Source organism: Mya arenaria, chromosome 9, assembly GCF_026914265.1.
Source record: "Mya arenaria isolate MELC-2E11 chromosome 9, ASM2691426v1".
Lineage (NCBI taxonomy): Eukaryota > Metazoa > Mollusca > Bivalvia > Myida > Myidae > Mya > Mya arenaria.
In genome coordinates, this window is record NC_069130.1 from 41,237,541 (window position 1) to 41,254,422 (window position 16,882).

The following is a 16,882-nucleotide window of genomic DNA, read 5'->3' on the forward strand; positions in this document are numbered from 1 at the left end:
CAGTAAATACCGTCTAGTCTGATTGACTTAAATGTGGATGACATGTATGACAAGTGCTTTGTAAGAGTTCTTGAAGGGAGATAAAAGTACTTTGTTTATTGATTGGGAAAAGATTAATGGCACAAAAATTATAGTTTATCTCTTGTTATCAAGATTAACATGATAAATGCATTTGTAACAGGCAGATAACGTTCAAAATGCTTTTAGTGTCTATCCATATATGCCACTGTATGCAAGACTTGATAGGATACAAAAGACTCAATTATATCTGGTATGGAACTCTTATGTTTGATCAAGACTTCATGAATGTGTTTTACATTCTGTTTCAATACCTACTCATTAAGTTGAAGTTTAATCACAGGTGATTGAGAATTACATTTGGGATTATTTAAAGACATAATTTAAGGTAGTTGTATTATAAATGTGTATGGTTTAGGATATAAAAGGAGAATACATAATATGTATAAACGTTTATTTATTGAAAGCTGGAAAATAAATGTGAAGAAATTTTTGTTTTTTGTTTTAAAAAAAAAAATTGTCTATGTGTTTAATGGAATTGAAGGGCTATGAATTTAATATGGCATAAAGTTTCTATTTACTTAACTGGAAACTCGGGTACCCTGATGTTAAACAAAATAATGAACTTTGCCACTTAAATATTGTGCTTTCCAGAGCTAATCAATTTATTGCCCTTGAGGTTAGAATAATTCTATATAATTATTACATTGTTTATAATCATTGACTTGCAATGTTCGTTAATTTTCAGAACTGAAATTACAATTGACCAAGAAGGAGCGAGAAAAGCCGCCACCGCCACCGAAACCCAAGGTCATCCCAGTGGTGCAGAAACCGTCACATGATATTGTGGCGATGGAACAGCTCATTGTAGTTCTGAGGTATGTAGGTCTAGCTGAAGAGTTTAAGCCAGGTTTTAAATAGGGCAGGGTGCTGCAGAAGAGGTGCTAAGGCTTAAAAGGCACATTGTTTTAGGCTGAATAGATTTTGAACACTATAAATTTGACAGGAAATATTAGGAATTGCATTTCATTGATTTCAAAGTAAGTTTCAACTGCAACATATGTTAAGTTTTCTAGCATTGATAATAATATTTTAAGTTTTAATCAAAACTAAAGAAATGATTGGCATTTTTTAGCATTTTATTCTATGAAGGCAGAATGGGGCCCATGCTGATTTACATGAGGGCAGAAGGTTGCTTCTAAAGAAGGACAGGGTGTAGTGGAAAATTTTGAACTGCACGAGATTGGCCTTATAAAAAAAGGACCTGGCACAATTATGACAATAATATTAAAATTTTATCCGTATTATCAAGATGAGAGATAAAAATGGGAATGATTGTCATCATTTCAGGAAAGAGAACGCTGAAGTGAAGACACGGATGCAGGAACAAGATGACGTCATTCTGGGTCTGAGGCGAGACCTTGTCGGGGCATCTGCAAGACTTTCTGACATCACTGGTAAATTATTTTGTTAGCTCGTTCAGGATTTTTTTCATAGAAAAAGGTTGCATTATTGTCATAGCTTTGGTGTTCGGCAAGTCTTTGGCATCTTTTTCTGGCAAAACTTGAAACCTTCGACATCATTAATTGGAAAGCTGTTCCAGATATTTACTTGAGTAAATGATCACGCTAAGTATTTATTTTACATGTAAAGAACATGATTGTTATGAATTTGACAGATTGTGTTATATTGAAGAAGTACAAGATTTCAACCTGCCAAAATGTGTATAATATAAGCTTGTATACAAAAAGCCATTTGAACAAGAAATTAAGGGAAATATTGAAAGAGATGTTTATTCAAATGGATTTCAAGGTTAAAAAAGTTGAAGGTGGTGGTCAGCCACATAGAGAGATAGAGAGGTTAATAAGATGAGACAGCAATAATTGTTCTAAAAAAAATCAGGGGAGTTAATTCTGTTATGTTCTACCATTCAGGGGAGCTTAGTAAGGGTCAGAAATATGTCATAGGAAGGGGTGGTCAGCTACCAAGTTTAGTTGTTGAAATAAGACAGCAGCTTGCTAAACTGCCCCGAATGATTATAACATGCGATCTTTAAATCAGGGGTGTTAATTCTGCTATTTACTACCATTCAGGGGAGCTAAGTGAGGGTCAAAAGCAAGAAGTCGAAAAACTGAAAGAGGTTGTCAGCCACAAAGAGAGAGAGGTTGTTGAAATGAGGCAGCAGCTGGCTAAATTGTCCAGAATCATCGACAAACAAAAGGAGGAGTTGAAGAGCATAGAGTGTGAGCTCAGGTGAGTTTTTTTTTTTAATCAATAGCTACGTAGACTCAAATACCCCAGTTAGAAAGCGCCTAAATATCACTATTTTTTTATTTGTACCTAAATCACATACATATTTTTGTTTTAATTAAAAAGGTCAAGTGAGTTAAGCATTATAATGCATTAAAAGCAAAATATAGTGCATCAACTTATTTTGTAATATCCAAATTAGGTATAAACATGAAAGAGTAAAAAAGTTTTTTATTCTTGTACAAATTAATTGGTTTATTTTGTTGTAATTTTACTGCATATTGGCCTCTAAAATGCTCGAAAATGGTTCTTTTATTTACTGTTTTCTTTAAATATTTCCTTATGATGGTCCCAGTAAGCTCTGTTATTGACTGTGTAATTTTCTACTTTTGAAGAGTTAAAGAAACTTCTAAGGAAATTCTTTTAAAAATTACAGTATCATTATAAACTGTATTTTGGTTTATAAAATCAAGTTGTAGAGAGTAATTTTTCTACGTAAAAAAGAATGAAAAGAGTTATGCTTAAGATTATTTGCTACTACTGGGTTGGTAGTTTAAATATTTTCCATTTCAGTAAGGAGAAAAGCATCTCCAACAAATACAAAAGCCAGGCGGAGCAAGAATGCAAGAAGATACAAAGTCTCAAGAAGAGCTTGGACATTGAGAAGAATGAACAGGCGAAACAACTGGAGTTAATGGACCAGGAGGGACGGATAACCTCAGAGTTAACTGCCCTTGGGGCGCAGTGTCGAGGGGAGAGGCACGAACAAGTGATCGCCAGACAGCGAGAGGCGTTGGCAGAGTTGAGGTCTCGTGTAAAGACATTGGAAGTAGCCAGACCTCCTGGTAAGAATATTTGAATAAAAAGATATACAAATTTGCCTTATTGAAAATATTTACATTTAACATACACCCATGTACGTTTTGAGGGGAAAACTCTATGGTAGGGTCGATTGTGTGTTAGATTGTTGAAAAGTGTACTTTTCCATTTTCCTCCTAATAGTTTAAAATTCTTCACAATATTTTTGAGACTTTTCAGTCTTGTATAATAGAGGCATTGTTTCTTTATCAAACATTTTCAATTTCTTTAAAAATGAAATAAATAATTTGTTATGCAAATTCTGCTTTACAATTTCTAATGGTACAATGTAACCTCTTACAGTGCCGACCCAAGACCAAGCATTACAGCAAGTAATCATGCTCAAGAAAGAGCTTGCTGAGATGAGAGTCAATCAGGCTCTTTCAGAAGACAAGAATATTGTGAGTCTTACCAGTCTTGACCGCGAGGTTGGCCGTGCACGAGGGCTGGTGTCGACGACCAATGCAGACGCGGAGATGGAGAGAAGTGCTCACAGGGAAACAATGGAGGCCCTGGAAGCTAGTGAAAATTCTGTGAGTACTTTCTAAAATCAAATCAAAGAAATTGAGTACACTGAGTGAGTGCTTTTTATGAAACAAATAATCATCATAGCAATGAAATATATTCCAAGCCTTGAGTATTAAGCAAATTTAGTTTTTGTTCAATTATCAATTAAAAGCGCAGATGAGTAGATTCCTTCAGGTACTCCGGGTACTCCATTTTCTCCCCACTACACAAGACCATGCCCTCATGTAACAAGTGTGATTAATAAGTGTGATGTTGTAACAATTTGTTTCACAATCATTGTAAAATGAACAAAATAAGTTTGAACTAAATAAAAATGGAGTTAGATTTTATCTGAATTAAAATTTTGATATGAATTTTATGTTTTATTCCTCAGTACCTAACCTCGATGAACGCAATATCCTCCTCTCTGGACCTCGAGGGAATCGAGGGCCTGCGACCACTTGGTCACATTCCGAAAGATGAGCGTGAACGATTGCTACGGGAACGCGAAAGGTCATGTGACAAGCTTGTTAACCAGGTCAGGGTATATCGGGAGAGAATATCGCGCAAGGACGAACTACTACAGGGTTATGAACGGGACTTGGCAAAACTGAGGTAAGCTTTGTTATGTTGGTCATGATTTGAATAATATTGAAGTATACTAAATTATAAAATTAAGGCATTCTTTGAAAGTCTCCCCAAATATGGCTTGGATCTGTGATTTGGTTGCAATTTAAGTACACATGATTTAATTTAACAGATTTGGTTTACTGTTAGTTTAATCATGATTTTGTTTACAACAATTGTGGAGAAAGTTATATTATCTTATGCTAAGTCACTGTCATTGGCACTATGTTGCCTTACTAATGTGGTCTTGTGATTTTGCGGAAATCAGAGAACCCGGAGAAAACCGATTTGTCCGACTTGGTGACCAACCAAACCAATCACACATGGTTTACTGTTTGAAAAAAAGAAAGAAAATAATTCCTTTGGAAACTGATATAGATGAATACATTGCTTTAAAGCTGCACTCTCACAGCTTGACCTTTTTGATAACCTTTTAATATTTGTCTTGGAAGGAGCCGATTTTTGCATTCTTAATGTCTGTAAGCTAGTGATACAAGACTGCTGACAAAAGATCAGATCACAGTTTTTCATCTTTATGTTATAAAATTTATGTTTTATAGCTGAAAGCATTACTAACGCTTTAAGAAAAAGGAGTTATTCAGCATTTTTTTAAACAATTGAGATTAAATATAAAATTAATAAAATTAATATAAAAGACAAAATTATCAATCAGTGAGAGTACAGCTTTAAGTATGAATGACACTAAATTAAAAAAAAAAAATAGCAGACTGGTTCGGAACTGAACTATAATCGTTGAAATGTCAAGTCTGATAAATGTCAACCTTAGGAAAATAAATGATCTTTCATTTTTCTGCTTAAAAAATTGGTAATTTTTTGGCGTAGATAAATGGAATTGGTCTAAGATGTCACGTTATATTTCATGCATGTTGGCTGTTACATAATAAAACAAACGTGCAAATTTTTATTTTTCCATTAGACTTCCATTCCTCTTGATGTTTCCCTCTGAATTTCAGCATTACCACATATTGTAAATGAGGTTAATCATGATGAATGACTCTTCAATTCCACTTATTAAGATTTTAAGTAAAAAAAAATCTTAAAACTACATGGTGGTAGATCATGAATGTCTTTAAAGGTGTAATATTTAGGTTGATTCAAAGAAAAATTGTCTTCTTTTAATGCATTATCGTGTTCAACTGACATTTGACTTAAATGATCAAAACAAGAAATTCATAAAGTATTAGTAGTCACTTTTTGGCACTTTTTTGACTAGCAAATTTGTGGTCTAGTGACTATGTACCTAATTCCCCCAAAAATCATTTATAAAGGCAATTAAAGCTGCACTCTCACAGATTTACCATTTTTCCAACTTTTTTATTGATATTTATGTAAAAAAGTGCTTGTTCCAAGACAAAAAATATAAAGTTGTTAAGCTTTTCAACCTGTGAGAGTGTAGCTTTAAGACAAATTAGTTAAACATAATAACGCATTAAAATTTATAAAAAAAATGTTTGCATCATTTTATATTGTGCGCCTTTAACGCAAATGTGAAAAATGACATTTTTTCTGTAAATTCTGGAAATAAGATTTGTTCACAAATATTGAATTATTTAAGTTAACGTTCAACCTTAATTTCTTCAGGCAAGCACAAGAGCTAGCAGAGAGGAAGTCAGTTCAACTTGATACTCTGGCTGTAAGTATGATTTTGTAATTACATGATGACATACCTTATGTAAGCTTATAGGGGTATTATACAGCTTATAGGGGTATTATACAGCTTATAGGAGAATAATACAGCTAATAGGAGTATTCTACATTTAGAACTGTCAACATCAAAAGTACAAAATACCTCGATAGATGAAATACTAGAGTGGTTGAAAAATGATTCTTGTTTTGTAACTGTAAATTGTTTTAATTTCCCAAGGACCTTTTTATATATAGTTTTTTGTGTTGGGCAATTTTAGCGAGATTTAAATTTTGCAACGCATGATTGCCTTTTTTTTTCGCTTGGTTGTAAAATGGTGATTGGATCTGTGAAAATTTGCGGATATCAAACCATTATGATATTAATAATATCTTCAACAGTTCAACAGAAATCTCGAAAGAATTTGGTTATATCTGTGAGAAAAGGGTTCATTAGGAATATAGTTGGAACTAGACCTAAATTTTGAGCAACATGACTTTTAAAGCTGCACTCTTACAGATTGAACCTTTTGAAAACTTTTTTATTTTTTTGTCCTGGAACGAGCCAATTTTTGCGGAAATCTATGGAAACCAGTTAAATAAGACTGCTGACAAAAAATTGCATCGCAGATTAATTAAGTTTAAAAAATGATGTTTTATGCATTTTTCTTAAACCGTTAGTAACGGTTTAGGCCATAAAACATTAATTTTCGAACAGAAATATGAAAATCTACGATCTGATTTTTTGTCAGCATGCAATCTTATATCATTGGTTTGCAGATATTAACGCAAAAATTTGCTCTTTCCAAGACAAAAAATAAAAAAGTTGTAAAAATGGAAAATCTGCAATACCGAATTTTCGGTACAATACCAAATTTTCGGTACAAAGCAAAAAAATACTGGCAGCATACTATAGTTCATATAAAAGGAGGAGCAATAGAAAAATTCAATTTCGTTTTTTTCTCTGTGTACAAATCGTAATAATAAATCTTCTTTACTTTATTTTTTGACATTTTTATGCCTCCGAAGGTGGGCATATTAAAATTGCACCGTCTGTTCGTTTGTCTGTGTGTCTGGCTCAATAACTCAGGTCTGGGCTGTAACTTCCTCTTGTATGGACAGATTTTAAAATAATTTGCTACATGTGTTCCACATACCAAGATGACGTGTGGCGTGCAAGACCCGTGTCCCTACCTCTAAGGTCAAGGTCACACTTAGTGTTTTTTTATCCTGTGTATTATCACTATTAGAATTCAGCACATGTTGGAGCTTATAAGATACAAGATACAAGATACAAGAATCATTATTAAAAGTCGGGTAAACGATAACAAGAAACATTAGCTCAATGAGCTATTTTCTAAATCGAAAAGCAAACATACATATCAAAACGTAACAATGACCTGGTGACCTGGAAATATAATATATATGTATTTCAGAATGATGTACGCTGTAAGCATGAAGAGTCCCAGTACCTCCGGGAGTCGCTACATCAGACCCGAGACAAGTTGGACCAGGAAAAACGCCTCAACACCGCTATTAAACAACGCAAGGTACCAATGACAAGATAAACGAAGCTTTATAAGAAATGTATTTACAAGTAGATAATTGCTTTCATGCTTACAATTTTGCCATTTGAAATCGGCATTGCAACTTACTGTAGTGTAGTTATGACAACCATTCGAATTAATAAGTATACGCAGATTCTTGCCGTATATTAAAAAATCATCTCAGAACTTTTGAAAAGAAAACAAGCCATACTTAAGTAAAATAACTGTTTCATCTTTGGTTGTTGGCCGGGCCCCATAAACAGGATGAAGCTAGGCTCATTTTTACTCTTTTTAAGTCAAATCAAGATAAAAGTATAAAATTTGGCTTAATGAAATTAGCTGCTTAAGCTTGTGATGCTAAAGAATGTTCGAGAAATGATGACATGTCATTTATTTATCTAAAGAGACTAAAATCCCAAAAATTAGTATGATTCCCTAATTTTTATCTACCCTCCCCTCTAGACTTTCCACCTTGAGAATGAAAAGGTCCACCTGGCCCCAGCCTCGCACCGATGTAAACCGGAGGACCCTCGTGCAGTGTTGAAGAAAAAACGGGAACGCGATGTGCTCAAAAGGAAGAACTACGAAATTAAAACGCTGAAAACAGAACTCACGGACAAGGAGAGGAATCTATTTGATGCTCAGAATAGGCTCTATACTCTTTCACATAGTCAGGTGGGTACAGTTTGTTTTTGATTAAAAATATAATTATTAGCTTTTCTATTTTTCGAAGGAAAAAAATGTTGATGGGTATTGGTCTATACTAATTTATTTTAGCTTGATTTTGAGGAAAGCTTATAAAATCACTCTCAAGTCCATTTCCTGGGTAGACCCCAGTTCTGTGTCCTTTTTGAGAGGCCATGAGAAAGTACCCCTGGTGGGGATCAAACCCACAACCTCTTGGGTGAGTGGCGAACACCTATACCACTAGTCCACTCTCGCCCTGGTTGTTATTATTTATGGCCCTGACATCCCTGACATCCTAAAAATAAAGCTGTGCAATAACTCATGTTCTGTGGATAATATTATTCAAGATATTCAAATTAAACTATGTACTCAATTATTTAGGGTCATAATGCACATGTACATAGTAAGGCACATAACTCTCATTGCTTTAATAATTGTTGAATTATTCCCCTTTTGTGACTAAAAACAAAGAACAGATTAGCAAAATATATATCAAATATGTCTTCTGTTGTTTTAAATAATATTTTTAATTTTTTTGCTAAATTTTATTAAAGCTATAATTTTATTTTCGCAAGAAGCTATTGTTTGTTATTCATGGCCTGTGTAAAAGATTACCAATATTCTGTTTTGATTCTTTGCAAATAAAAAAACAATGTTTGCCGTATTTATGCCTTTATTATACACAATTCTTCACATTGCATATTTATTCTCCCTTTTGCAATGCAAATAAATTAAAAATATTGGTCTGAGAAGAAAGTGAAATAATTCAGGGATGTGATTTGATCAGAGATTCATGGATTTTGGCGGATCTCAATAGCTCCTGAAACAATACTACAAAAAAAAGAATAACAAATTAAAAAGGATTTATTATTTATTTTTTTTATCAAAAAAACTGAACTGGTTGCTTTTTTTTTTTACTTTATTTGATGTAAGTTTGCTTCTAATTTGAAGTCAGAAAATCCCTAAAAGGGGCTTTTGCGGCAGGGTGCGTCACCCCCTTTGACCCCCTTTTTTAAGGGACCTAATGTGCCCCCAAGAACCCGTCGCCTGAAATGGTTTCAGCCCTTCGACTTTCAGGTCAATCACATCCCCAATCATACAATCATGTAGTTACAACCTGGCTGTTAATGATACTCCAGTTTCCTTGTTTTTTTGAAGAACTTGGTTCTTAAAATAGAACTTTTTCAATATTTCCATAAAGGTTTGAAATTCTCTAGAATTTATAGGACACAATTTCCTTCTTGAGCGCAGAAACCAAGAATAAATGTATTAAATGTGATATGTTTTTATTTCATTTCCAAGGGAAAAGTCATATCCTAAAGGTTTCCCTCAGAAAAAAAAGTATTTCATATAAAATTCTCAAAATGAATTGTTCACAATTATATTTTGCAGTATTCAAAGGTCTAAGTGTTCATATGGTAAGATCTTTTTAACAAAATGCATGTCATCTAGCCTAGTTCAATACTTAATAATTGCATGTTATCTAACCCAATTGTGTATTTAACCAGGTCTGCATAACCAATTTGTGTAGTATGATATGTACTAAAAGTAACAGCGCCAAAAAGTATCAAAGATAAACCTGAATGTCACTCACAGACTATAATTTGCTCTAATACTTTTAAACAATGTACACTAACATTCTGAAGTAACATTTTTTTGGTCTCCAAATTACCAGGTATATTCACTAGGGAATCCGGCGTGCGCACCACCCCCCCCCCCCCCCGCCTTAAAACTGTCGGAGTTTACTTTTTATTTTAATATGGGAGAAAAAAGTAATAAGATTCACCCAAACTATACTATTTTGGACTACGAGTGGTTGGAAGTACCTAGAACACCCCGCACCCTGAATTCCAGTAATTAAATTGAACCAAGTAAAAAGCATACCCTCGAAGTTACGCCCCTCAAATACTGGACCTGGCCTTGATATGTTACTATCATTTGAGCCATATAACTATTTTTTTTTGACGCAATGAGATTAATTGAACTTTCTAACTTTATACTTATTTTAAATTTATTTTTACACAGTATACATTATAGCCTACATTTTCAGTGAAGAGTATTATCTATCCGCTTATCGGTAATCGTTAAATATTTCAGTTACAAATTTAACAACCAAAGACCGCTGGTGGCATTTCAAATTCAATATTTCATAAAAGAAATAGAGATATAAATGGAAACAGAGAACTTTTTATTGCCTTATTCCAGAACTTGAAGTAAAAAAATAAAGAGAGTAAAAGTCATCATGGCAGGAGACTTTCACGCAATGTTCCCATTCTAATTAATTGTAAATCGAAACGTTCTTTGTATCATAATGGATTCTAAAGAAATTAAAGGGAACCTCATCTGGCTTCAGATGGCTGCTTTTAATATGCTTGCTATGAGATTGCTAATTAAAATGTAAAGCACAAAAATAAAAAGAATTTCTCAGGTCTTGTGTCAATAACTGTCTTCAGTTTTTATAGTTAGCCTAATTGATAAAAAAGTAGTCCTTAATGAAAAGAAAAGTGATTAATTTCATGGGATTGTAAGTATAAGATGTCTTTTAGTTATGCCACAGTCAATTTGTAACTACAGCCCCTCAGGTCCGGGGGTATACCGAGAAAAGCTGGGGAAATGGGCCTTGTTTTTACTTTCCAGGTGGCCCGCAGTGCCGAGTGAATGTGGTGGTTTTGTTTTCACGTCAAAAATAGCGGGGAATGGGCCTAATAGCTGGACTGAAAGTCAAAGTCCCCGCTATTCCTCGGACCGGGGACGGGGGTGGGGGATGGGTGGTGGGGGTGTTGATTTACAATTTACTGATGCATTAAATTAAGAAAACTGATTAACTTCAGGAATTGTATGCATAAGATGTCTTTTGATTACACCAAATAAACCTTATACAGTAAATTTGGGGTCGTTTGAACAAGCGGTGGTTCGAGAACCGGCGGTCCCTCAAGGTCAGAGCTTGGTCCCGAATATTATTCCTTCCATTTTCATATAAAATATACCTACGCTGCATCAAAACCTAAATAAGTTGAGGAGTCGAGCAATATAGTCGGTCCCTAGTACACAAATCATGCACAAAACCTTATGGCTCCCACGAGGTCATAATTTCACACTTTTTTCAAACGCGTGTTACAAAATAAACAAACAATTGCTAGGTGTTAAAATTTTCTCAAGTTGTAAAAATTACAATGACAGTTGAAAGGCAATTTGATAAGGTGTGAAAAACCGTTTATCACTGTTTTAACGCATGACCGATAGTAGTTGATAAGGTCATTTGAGAAGATAATTATGAGAAGTTAATGACGATAAGTTAATTGTGAGAAATGTAAATGAGTAATAGAAATATGAATAAACACTACCATATCGATCCAACATCGGAATCTCGGAAAAGAATTCCTTCTTGTCACTTTGCTTTGCAATATGGCAATTTTGTAAAAATACACATTTCATTTCTTGATATTTCTTTTACATTAAGTATACATTAAGTATACCACAGCCTTTGAACATATGAGGGATTTCCACAATGCAACACATAATCGGTGTCTTAGTAAACAGTCGGTTTGACGACTTCAAACTTAAAATACACTGAAAGATATTTCAAAACAGACTGGAAAATTGAAATTTGGGTTGTTCGAAACTTCGGTTCTCTCGAGGTTTTGGCTTGGTCCCCGGCATCCTCGAGTGATTGAAGTTTTTCTGAAACTGATTTAAAGCTAATAACAAATCATATATTAGGTTTATATTACCTGCATCAAACGATTATCTTACAAAGTCCCCCAGTTTATTACATTACAAGTACCTGTATTCCTAATAACAAAAGTAATTATTGAAATATGTATGGTATTCTGAGAAAGACGTGTGAAATTAGTACAGTTAACGTTAGCAGGTAAGGTCACAAATATGTATATATAATGTTTCTTATCTTATGTGTACTTATTAGCCAGATTTAGTAAAGTATGTATACTCAAACAATATGAAAAGTTTACATATACTGAAAATAAAGCATCCGCAGAAGTTTAAAAGGGAAATATCCCAATTATTACTAGTACTGAGGACAGACTCATGAATTACTTGCTTTTCACCAATTACTGATACAAATATTTGAGGCCCTCGAGTGTAGTCGATTTATCCAAAAATCTTTTAATAAATCATTGGACGCAGCTTTTATTGCCTACGATTTTCAAACAAGTTAATCTACAAGTAGATTTTATCAGGACCAGTAAAAACTATTTATACACTCAACAGTTTAATTAGATATAAATAAGATAGAAGTTATACCAATTTCAGGGATATTTTCCTATAAGGCGAAAAAAATAATGATGTTTGTTTCTAGTTTCCCAACATACCTTATTTTATACCTGGACTCTAGATGATACTTTTTATTGCATCCAGAAATATTTTTTATCTATTTTGTTTTGCAGAATTATTTTGTTTTGGAGAATTCTTGTGATTTTCATACAAAAGATAAAGTATCTAAAGATTGTGTACAAACATAAGATCATGATAAGGGTCCTTTTAGATGATAACACAATTATTCAATAGAAAAAATATGTCAATAAAGTTTGAAATATCCTGTATGTTCTCCATTAATAATTGTTAATTACAATGATATTACAAAATTTAATTATGCCTCAAGTCACCTTTCCTTTTTAAAAGTACCTATAGTTGTCACTAGTTGTTCCGTAATGCCTCATGTGTAATGCCTCATATGTAATGACTAATACTAAAGAAGTTAGACCAACCTTAGCAGTGTGTACATAACTTTAACCCTGTCTTGAAATTGTTTTATTGTCAATGCAACATAATATTATCATTATGTATTTTCAATGCAATATTAAATGGCCATTTTTTCAATGCTATATAACATGACCAATTCTTATCTTTATTGAAACTTGATATATTCAAGGCATCACAACATAGTATAATCAATTATTATCTTCAATGCAACATAAAATGGCCAATTATAATCTGCAATGCATGACAACATAGTTTAATCAATTATTATCTTCAATGCAACATAAAATGGCCAATTATAATCGGTAATGCATGACAACATACAATTATTATCAATAATTATCTTCAATGCAACATAAAATGGCAAATTATAGTCTGCAATGCATGACAACATAGTATAATCAATTATTATCTTCAATGCAACATAAAATGGCCAATTATAATCTGCAATGCATAACAACATAGTATAATCAATTATTATCTTCAATGCAACATAAAATGGCCAATTATAATCTGCAATACATAACAACATAGTATAATCAATTATTATCTTCAATGCAACATAAAATGGCCAATTATAATCTGCAATGCATGGCAACATAGTATAATCAATTATTATCTTCAATGCATCATAAAATGGCCAATTATAATCTGCAATGCATGACAACATAGTATAATCAATTATCATCTTCAATGCAACACAAAATGGCCAATTATAATCTGCAATGCATGACAACATAGTATAATCAATTATTATCTTCAATGCATCATAAAATGGCCAATTATAATCTGCAATGCATGACAACATAGTATAATCAATTATTATCTTCAATACAACATGATACGGTTTAATGGAATAAAGTTGTGGACATTTATTATCCTCAAAAGTACATGGTTATTCTACTTTTACTGTTGTCAGCACAACATTAAAACATACTATGTCCACATCTTTTGTTCAATGCAACATAATATGCATATCTATTTTCAAAACAAAAACAATATATCACTTCTTGTGTTCAAAGGAACCTATAATTGTTGATCTAATCCTATTTTCATTACAAATTGGTTTGAACAGGCTTCAGGGTTGTTATTGTTAGTTCAACATAATGAAATAGTTTATTGATTTGAGTGTAATAGTGATGTTATATTGGCGCTTTATTGTATTTTTCAGGATGTAGAAGAGACTGAAATAGTTGTTGAAGACTAGACTTCAAAGTGATCATCCCTCAGTGTAGAAATAGTCAAAAAGCTCACAGATCTGACACTTAATGTTCTGGGGCCTATTATTCATGGACAAGTTTAATCATAGCTTCAAAAGAGTCTTAATTTGAAATTATTTATGAATTAAATTTATGAAATAGTTATCTGACCAAGCTGACAACAAATGATGATTGATTGATAAACATTTCCGAGGGGTGTTCAAAAGTTTCCTGCATTTATTTATTCAAAATTAATCGAAAGACATTAAAATTTTCATGATATGTAGATCAATAAGAATATAGCATACTGATGAAGGGGTGTTCAAAACTATCTGGAAAAATTGCTCTTATAATATTCAAAAATAATCGAAAAACATTGAAACTGTCGTGATATGTAGATCAATCATATTGATGAAACAAAACTAATGGTCATAGGTGTTCTTATAAGTGGAATAAAAGTTTATATGGAAATGTCACCACAAAACACGACCAAATTGTCATCTATTATGTCCGATTGCCAAAGCATCTTTTTTTTAAACACCCCTCGTTAAATACCATAATATCATGTATATGTAGTAACCAAGTTTTGCAACTGGTCACATGACTTTTATCATTCATTGTAGGATAAGCATTGTATGAGATGTAAATTGAAAACAGTGTCAAACAAATTGAAGACGTGTCTGAATCTTGTTGCAGAATTTTGTTGCTATGGACATCAGTTTTTGAGGTTCTGACTAAGATTTGTCAATGAAACATTTAGGCCCCAATGTTGAACTATATGACAATACTGTTTATTTTAGAGGTATAATAATTATTTTAAACATTAAAAGATTTCCTCCTTTGCAACTGAACAATCAGATTATTTATTTTTATTCAAATTATTTGGTCATGTGATTTTTAAGTTTTATATATATATAATTTCATTTACTGAGAAAAAAATATTGTGTTAGCATTGTTGATAAAATGACAATGAGTAAACAATGTATATTTTTAAAATCAACAAAATTAAACTAGCATTGATGTATACAAACTTTTTTCAGGCATGCTTTTAGAAGCTTTTTATAAGCAATTATTTATAATACTCCAGAACTTTCTTAGAAAGTAGCTATAGGAGGGTTTTAAGGTGCAGATTTCAAAATTATTCATGAGTTTTTATTAAGCATTAAAATAATATAAAATTGATGCTGTTTTCAAGTAGGAAAATTTTAGAATGTGTAGCGCATTTATTTTCTAATTTTGAAAATATTTTTTCAACTTTGGCAAGACCTATTTGTCACGGGGAGTAGTTTTTTATGAACAAAGTTACATTTTTACTTTAAATATGTTTTTGTATATTTATTTATTTTCAACATGACTGAATTTTGTATCTTTTATAGTCAAAGACATATTTTCTAATGCAATTTCATTATTATTTCGAATCTGATTGTAAAAATGAATTTAACACTCAAACACTGCCCAGCTATTTGTAAGATTTTGTAAGATGTAAGTACATTGTATATAAAATGTTTATTTTTGTAACTACTATATTTGTTTATGGATGACCGATTTTATTTATTCTAAATCTGCAGCAGTCATTGGCCAAAAATAAAGTTTTAATAATTATGATTACATATGTGAAAACTAATTTAATAACCGCAACTTACATAAAACATATTAAGTTCCTGCTTTATAAACATTTACAAAGGTACGGAGGATGTTATTTTTTATTTTTATTTCTTAGATATTTAGGTAGATTGTATTTTATTTTTCAACTGTGATATTTGATTTTTATGTGCTTTTAAAATTTACATAGAAGCGTATCCAATACTTACATTCGTAAGGCAACAATGTTTTTTGTATATAAACACACATATTTCTTTTTAGTTCCTTAAGAACTTTTGAAACTTCACTTGTTTAGAAATAGGATGAATGAATTAAAATATAGTCAGTGCTTCAAGAAAGACTGCATATTTTTGTAAATGTGAGAATTGTGATAACTTGATTTGTATGTGTCCATTTCACCTTGTTCATTTTTTTACAAAAAAAAAACAACATAGGGTAGATTGTTAATTATAGTTTGTATTTTTATTTAAATGTGTTTATATGTGATGAAATAGGAGTTATTTTCACCTATGGTTTTAAAAGTTATTTATTTCTAAAACAACATCTGAAGCCAATTGTATAAACTGGTTATCTTTTTTGCCTGGTTAAAAAAGTCAAATTGTTTATTGATTGGTTAATATTTATCTAAAAATTACTGCTAACAAATCATGTATTAAAATGTGCAAACTAGACGAAAGGTAAACATGTGGACAACATCTCTTAGTTATATACAATAAGCTGCAGGTATAAATCAATAAAAAAGTATTAGTTTTACAATATCTTCAGCAGCTTATTGTTTAAAACTGGATAAGTAAGTTATCCACAAGTTATATTTTGGCTTGTTTCTAGTTTGAAGCAATTTCATTGGTCGACAGAAATAATTGGATAACTATTGACCAATCAATAAACAGTTTGGCTTACTATAACCAATCCAAAGATTTAACCAGTTCAATGCCATTGGCTACTTATTGAATTATACATATGCAGACCATTTATCATGACTTTTACCTGGGAATAATATTGGGAGGAATAATACTACATAAAGTATAGCTTCCATTATTATTTTAACCCCCAGTTTTTATATTTGACCATTCATTTTAGACTTAACTAATTTGTTTATTATTATCATCAGTTTTCATCCATTGTTAGTCAATAGTTGGTACTAATATATCTTGCTGGAACCTGCTTCTATTACAGAAATAAATCTTGTAGAAACAAATTGTTTTCTTCATTTCTATTACATGA

The 16,882-nt window shown here is 32.1% G+C and overlaps 1 protein-coding gene across 7 annotated transcripts in view; it reads left to right on the forward strand.

Annotated features, from left to right (window-relative positions):
- The window catches only part of LOC128246688 (forkhead-associated domain-containing protein 1-like), a 47,297-nt gene extending 30,447 nt beyond the window's left edge, over positions 1-16,850 (forward strand). For 6 of the 7 annotated variants that reach the window (XM_052965031.1, XM_052965037.1, XM_052965035.1 and 3 more), the window contains 10 exons: positions 767-896; positions 1,369-1,475; positions 2,112-2,271; positions 2,842-3,113; positions 3,430-3,659; positions 4,028-4,248; positions 5,863-5,914; positions 7,341-7,454; positions 7,914-8,126; positions 14,029-16,850. In XM_052965031.1, coding sequence (XP_052820991.1) covers positions 767-896; positions 1,369-1,475; positions 2,112-2,271; positions 2,842-3,113; positions 3,430-3,659; positions 4,028-4,248; positions 5,863-5,914; positions 7,341-7,454; positions 7,914-8,126; positions 14,029-14,064 — 1,535 coding nt within the window. In that variant the 3' untranslated portion in view covers positions 14,065-16,850. Of the gene's footprint in view, positions 1-766; positions 897-1,368; positions 1,476-2,111; positions 2,272-2,841; positions 3,114-3,429; positions 3,660-4,027; positions 4,249-5,862; positions 5,915-7,340; positions 7,455-7,913; positions 8,127-9,530; positions 9,557-14,028 lie in introns of all 7 variants that reach the window. The other variant, XM_052965032.1, reaches the window with a different exon arrangement.
- The last annotated feature ends 32 nt before the right edge of the window (positions 16,851-16,882 follow it).